Source organism: Garra rufa, chromosome 23, assembly GCF_049309525.1.
Source record: "Garra rufa chromosome 23, GarRuf1.0, whole genome shotgun sequence".
In the NCBI taxonomy this organism is placed as follows: Eukaryota; Metazoa; Chordata; class Actinopteri; order Cypriniformes; family Cyprinidae; genus Garra; species Garra rufa.
Genome location: NC_133383.1, coordinates 30,471,641 through 30,479,013, shown reverse-complemented (window position 1 = coordinate 30,479,013; position 7,373 = coordinate 30,471,641). Strand labels below are relative to the sequence as shown.

General features: G+C 34.8%; 1 protein-coding gene across 1 annotated transcript in view; it reads right to left on the bottom strand.

The window, feature by feature from the left end:
• The window catches only part of slc46a2 (solute carrier family 46 member 2), a 14,016-nt gene extending 6,955 nt beyond the window's left edge, over positions 1-7,061 (bottom strand). Inside the window, exons 1-2 of the mRNA XM_073830257.1 lie at positions 6,050-7,061; positions 1,230-1,313 (exon numbers count right to left, since the gene is read on the bottom strand). Of these exons, the coding sequence (XP_073686358.1) occupies positions 1,230-1,313; positions 6,050-7,031 (1,066 nt within the window). The 5' untranslated portion in view covers positions 7,032-7,061. The remainder of the gene's footprint in view (positions 1-1,229; positions 1,314-6,049) is intronic.
• Positions 7,062-7,373: the final 312 nt, after the last annotated feature.

The window sequence follows — 7,373 nt, the reverse complement described above, 5'->3', positions numbered from 1 at the left end:
ATATTATATATAATATATATATATATATATATAATATATATATATATATATATATATATATATATATATATATATATATATATATATATATATATATATATATATATATATATATATATATATATATATATATATATATATATATATATATATATAAGTCAACATTTAAAGTGGACAACAGTTAAAGTGGATCAAAACCTTTCATCAAAGTTGTTCTAAAATCAAAACAATACCCGTTCTTGTCTAGGACATATTTGATTAACTTTTTTGAACCACTTCAAATGTTGACTACTTAAAAATACTTCAAAAATACTAAGTTTAGTATTTTAAATAATCTCAACGATACATTACAGTTAGTCTTTAGTGACTGAGTGTGACTGTATTACATTACTGCTTTTAAACTTGTCAGCATGTCTTGGCTTCAAATATCTTTTCGTTACAAATGCTCAAATCTGCTTGTCAACAGTTGTGTGTTGCTGATAAGGTACAGAACATTGCCTCTGGATGGTTACCAATAGCACAGACATGCATAAAAGCAGAGTAAGGCCTAAAAAAAAAATCACCTGTCCACTCTTTCTGAGCAAGGTATTGTTTTAGGTAGATTTAACAAACTACCTTCAAGGATAGGAGCGTTTCAAAAGCATTTGTTATCCACTGAAGTGCCTCAGGGCTCGGTATTTGGCCCCCTGCTTTTCTGATAAACCATACTCTAACTCACCATAAACCATCAAATGTTTGTACAACTGGGACTGACAACAGTAACACCAGCTAGGTCAGTCAAGAATATGGGTAATTAAACACTGACAGCAAACCAACGACCACCAGAAAACAACCAGAGGTGCTCACTTTGGTTGCAAATTCCGTTATACTGTTGGTAACGACAGAACTTGAGACCAAAGTGGATTTTGGGAAACACACCCCAGGTCAAAAACTTATTTTTACACTTGTCTATAAAGCTACTTTTTTGTTACCACACAAAAGCATAAATACTCTCGTGGCCTTCATCGGTGAATACACTGACACTTAGTTTCATTTCTCTGTTTTTGTTCACACGTCAACTTCTGAATTTGTACACCAGTAACTGATATGCTTCACAGCACAGCTGCTTGAACTAACATACAAATTAAGTCTATGTTTACTTTTGAGGAAATTTTAGTGTTACATAAAGCCTATTTTAGGCAGCACACAACTCGTATAGGATATTGAGAGAATAAAGAACTGACACCTACCATATGAGGTTCCCCTGACCTGTTTGGACAGCAGCGAGCGAATGGTGGGCATTGGAATCAGAGCAAACAGAGTGACAGAGCGAGCTAAAGGAGACAAGAACAAAACCTCAGATCAGAGGGCAAATACCAATGAATCATTTAAGTGATTTATAGAGCATTTCTGCTTTACACAACTTTTTACACCTAATAGTGACCATTGTGAATTCTTTCTTTGTGGAACTATGCATTAGCACTGTTATTGCATTCCAGTTTAAACGTAGATGTAATCTGGATTACGTAATCAGATTCCAAAAATGAAGTACTTGTACAGTCAAGCCTGAAATTATTCATACCCCTGGCAAATTCTGACTTAAAGTTACTTTTATTCAACCAGCAACTTTTTTTTTGACTGGAAATGACACAGGCTTCTCTCAAAAGATAATAAGACAATGTACAAGAGGCATCATTGTGGGAAAAAAAATATATTTCTAAGCTTTTATTTACATTTGAACAAAAAGTGGAGTGTTCAAAATTCTCTATGAGAAAATCCAAAGTTCCATACCATTCCAAATAGTCTCAGCTGTTCTAAAACATCCTAATCCCCCTGATTCATTGGGAACAGCTGTTTTAATGAACTCAACAGGTGAAAAACAGAGGCTCTCTGCCTCTAAGACAAAGGAGCTCACTGAGGACCTGCAGCTGCGCATTGTGGCTGCTCACAAGTCAGGAAAGAGCTATAAGACCATATCTAAATGTTTTGAAGTTCCAGTGGCTACAGTGCAAAGTATTAGTAAAAAAATACAAGACGTTCCGCACTGTGAAAAGTCTCAGAGGATGTGGTCGGAAGCCAAAAGTGACACCTGTGCTGGTCAGGAGGATAGTGAGAGAGGTAAAAAAGAATCCGAGGATCACCACCAAGGCCATCCTGATGAATCTGGGCTCTCCTTCATTTGGCGTAAAAAAGGAGACGCCTTCAACCCTAAGAACACCATCCCCACTGTCAAACATGGTGGTGGGAACCTAATGTTTTGGGGGTGTTTTTCAGCCGGTGGACCAGGGAACCTAATCACAGTAAACGGCTCCATGAAAAAGGAGCAATACATCAAAACTCAACAACAACATCAGGCAGTCTGCAGAGAAACTTGGCCTTGGGCACCAGTGGCACGACAACGACCCAAAACACACAGCAAAAGTGGTGAAGAAATGGTTAGCAGACAAAAACATTAACGTTTTGCAGTGGCCCAGCCAGAGTCCTGACTTAAATCCAATTGAGAATCTGTGGAGGAGCTAAAGATCAGGGTGATGGCAAGGAGACCCTCCAACCTGAAAGAGTTGGTGCTCATCGCTAAAGATGAATGGGCAAAAATACCAGTGGAGACATGCAAAAAGCTGGTCAGCCATTATAGGAAGCATTTGATTGCTGTAATAGCCAATAAAGGCTTTTCTATTGATTATTGAGAAGGGTATGAATTATTTTGGACATGCCACTTTTTGTTGAAACGTAAATTAAATATGAGTAATATTTTTTCCACAATGATGCCTCTTGTACATCGTCTTGTCATCTTTTGGGAGAAGCCTGTGTCATTTCCAGTCAAAAAAAAGTTGCTGGTTGAATAAAAGTAACTTTAAGTCAGGGGGAAGAATAATTTGGGCATGACTGTAATTAGATTACATTACATTTTAAAATACTTGTAATCAGAATACAGTTACTTTTTTATGGATTACATGATTACACAATATTTACACAATAGCAATAAAATATCCATAATTTATTGATTCCTAATCAATTCTATTGATTACTTTTTTCTAAAATAGCCCACTTCTTACAGTATATACATTTAAAAAGTCTTCAAGTTTTGTGGGCATTCTCAGTCATTAGTCAGGCATGCCACAACATTTCATTACTGATTTACACAAATACTGATAAACACATTAATTTTTATTTGAATTATCACTCTAGGTTATGTAACTATTTCTATGTCTTCGGAAGGCTTTTGTCTTTCAAACACATTAAAATGCACAAATTCACAAACTTTTTTTTTTTTTTTCATCTGATCTTCTTTCACCTAATATATTTACTTGAAGTACCCCTGATTTCTTTTTATTTCTTTTTTTATTATTTGATTGATTTTAAAATGATTTATGTTGAATTAAATAATTATTAGCTTCTCATTAAACTCATAAACCCCCTGCAGTTTCTTCACAAACACCAGTTTGGGAAACCTTGATTTGGTATAATGTTTAATGCACTTCATATCATTAATAACAACAAATGTAATATATTTTATTCTCTTTATATTTTTATGTCAGTATGGTACAACACTATCCTATTTATTTTATGTGATAAACGAGTTAGGGCAAAAGTAATCTAAAAGTAGTCTGATTATATTACTTTAAATCTGTAATGTTTTTCTTTTTCAAATAAGTAATGCCAGTTACTTTGTTTTCACATTTATTTGATTGACAGCTCTCCGATGACCCAATTCAATGATATTAATAAGCAAAAATGACTTTAGATAAACATAACATTTGTGTTTTTATTTTTATTTTTTAATGCTGAAGAGTGTTCTTCTCCTATTCTTCATGCAATCCAGAATGGCAGCACAACTGAAAGTATCAGAAGCTGATATTATGTTAAAATGCTTTTCATTTGATGGTGGTAAGAGTTTTATATTTATGTTTGATTTGATTATTATAATTGCCTGTTACTATATTCATAAAGCCAAATGGAACGATAAATGACCAAACTGTGAACAATTTAAAGTTAATATTAAAATATATTTGGAGACAATAGAAAAAAAAAATACAGATTTAAAAGCCAAAAAGACTAAACAGCTGTTCAATAAGTATTAGTGGTTTATGTAAAAAGCCTTTTTCTTGTATTTTATTTATTTATTGTATTCCTAAAGATATATGTGCTATTGTATGTAAAACATAGTGAGCTGCGCCCTCTACTGTACGGACATACGTTTATATTCCTTCAGCCTGATGATATTAATTTCACTTTTAGTGTGAAGGCTTTTACACTTCACAAAAAATAACTTTTTTATATTAAAAACAAGCGAGCAAGCCAATCCCGCCCAGGCTTTTGCGTTAAAAGTAACGCAAAAGTAACGCAGCACATAAAAAAATTAACGAAATATTGTGAAACAGTACTTTTAAAATTAACTTTCCTCAACACTGGTTATAAATACCACCCACGTAGGCTACAGCCAAATCGAAACTACAGCATGGTCATATTTAATATAAAAAAAAATAACTAAAAGTTATCACCTTACTTACCCAGATTGATTACTTTGATAATTGCAAACTTTGAAGTTTTCTAAAAGGTTTAAATATGCAAATGACTCATTATGTAATGAAATATGCACTATATTTGCATACATTTGTAGTACACAAATCTAAACACTTGATGAAGTCAGTTTCAAAATTCTTGGTTATTTTTTTTGACAGAGGTTTTTGGGAATTTTGTCAGGACATAATTCAGAAAAAACTTTGAACAGACAGGAAACACTTTTTTTTAACAATTTTTTGGGGATTTTTTTTTTAATATATAAAATCAAGCAAATTATAGATGAACAAATCCATATGTAAAAACCTTCAGGATATAGACAGCAATAAAAATGCAGTGTTTGGTGTGTAAGTGGTACTGAAGTGGAAATTTATGGCTCAGTGTAGAAGAAAAAACTCATTTTGAGAAAAAGGCCTTTAAAAATATGCATTGTAATTGAAATCTATTGACACAAATAGATAAAGTGCTATAAAAGAAACACTTAACAGTGTTTTTTGATGTTGAATGTTTTCTTTCCACTAGTCTGAAAAAAACACTTTATAAAAAACCGAAAAGCCCAAAATCTCTAACTTGACAGGTGCATGAAAAAACGTATACGGATTATGGCAAGCCGTTTTAGCCTAAAATATACTAAGCGTTACTCGTCGTAATTGCATTTTTACTATAGTAACAGTTCAATTAGAGAGCTCTCTAATTTAATTCTTACTAGAAAAAAATCCAAATAGAGAGCTCTACAAATTAATTTTTACTAGTCATATGTCTCCATTAACTTCCATTCATTTTTAATTACTGAGCTCTAAAATTTAATTATACTAGTAGCAATTACAATTAGAGAGCTTTACAATTGAATTCTTACTAGTAACAATTACAATTAGAGAGCTCTCTAATTTAATTATTACTAGTAAAAAACGTTTAATTGCAGAGCTCTGTAACTGAATCAAAGAGCTCTCTAATTCAGTTCTTACTAGTAACAATTGATTTAGAGAGCACTCTAATTGTTATTCTTACTAGTAAAAATTATGTTGTAGAGGTCTGTAATTAAAAATGAATGGATGTCAATGTAGAAATATGACTACACTGTAAAAAGTAAAGAGTTTTCACCAGATTCAAATGAAAAACCTAAGTTCAGCAGCTGCCTTAAGTTTTCAAGTTAAATCAGCTTGAAACTACAAGTCATTCTAACTTATTACAATCAAAATTAGTTGATTTTACTTGTGAGTTTAAATGACTTAAGTTGATTTAACTTAACATTTTAAGGCAGCTGCTAAGTTTTTAAGTTGAAACCTTTTACAGTGTAGTAAAAATTAATTTGTAGAGTTCTCTAACTGGAATTGTTACTAGTAATAATTGAATTAGAGAGCTCTATAATTGGCATTGTTACTAGTAGGAATTGAATTATAGAGCTCTCTAATTATATTGTTACTAGTAAAAATGCAATTACGAGTAACGCTTAGTATATTTTAGGCTAAAACGGCTTGCCATATACGGATGAAAATATTACCGTGAACTTTAAGTAGCCTTGAAATATTACACCCTGGTCATAACTTACCCAAAAAGTACATCGGAGTTGTGGTCACAAATGCCATGAAATAAATCCCAGTTGCGAAAGACACCATCCCGATCATGACCATGCTCTCATCTCTAAGTGAGCATCTCGTGAACATCTTCACTCCCAAGAAACTGGTGATGAAGAGAAGCGATCCAGCCGCGTTTCCATAACCCACCTCAGTTGCGCCCCAGTTGAGAGGGTCTTTGAGCACATAAGCTGCCAACATCTCCATTCCTCCAGCAACAGCTATATCAAACAAAATCCCGCTGAGGAACAGCAAAGCGATGTTTATTTTATCACGAGCTACGTGGTTTATGATCCCAGCGCTTTCCCGTCGCTCCTGCGTCTCTCCAAGCACTGAGAAAAGATCGATCCGGAGGACAAAAAACGCATACAGCAGGCAGAGGAAATACAGTAGCACGCTTAAACTTGATAAAATGGCTCCTTGTTGGAGACCGACGGTATAGAGGTCAAATAAGTGACCGGAAGCCAAACTACCGACGAAGCCGGCGATTCCATACACCAGTTCGGTTCTCATGATGCGCACGGACCGCTCCTCCTCACCTGAGCTCACCGACACCAGCGCCATCACACCTGCCCAGTAGGATGCGAACCCGCCGCACAGTCCGTGAATCACCGGCACTGCGTACAACACCTGGAGAGGCCATTCCAGCAAGATATCCAACATGAGCAAACCTCTAGAGAGAAAGTAACCAACCAGAGGAACAACGATTGGCACTTTCCTGTATCCTTTGTCTCCAGCTCTCGCTAAAAGGATGGCTGGCACAATTGGCATGAACTTGAGCACCATGTTGAAAGTCATGTTGAAGTTGGTGATAGCTTTCTGCTCGCTGTCTCGGTTGGGGTTTGCGCATCGTTGTTTAACCACCATTTGGAGAGCGGTGTCAAAAAACGAGCTGGCCACTTGGGCACAGAACACTAGAGGCGCGATGTATGTACGACAGGACATCGTAGACGCCATAAAAAACAATAAAAACAAACAAGACTTTATCTTGAGTCGATATTCACAGAAGCTCAAACTCCCTGGGTGAAGCCCATCGCGTCATTCTGCTATGGGGAAGTTGCACACTGAAATACTTTCAGTGGTTAGTCATTTTTTTTTCACCCACACATGAACACATTTACTTTCTAAACGGTAAGAACGTGATAAAGGTTTGTTTTATATAAAAATACCTATATTTGTATAAAGTTGAAAGAAAAGGAAATGCGTTTTAATTGCAATGCAAAACATATTTATTAAAGAAAAATAAAATCACATTGCATCCCGCATGTGATGCAATACCTGCTTGGTTTATGTGAACCA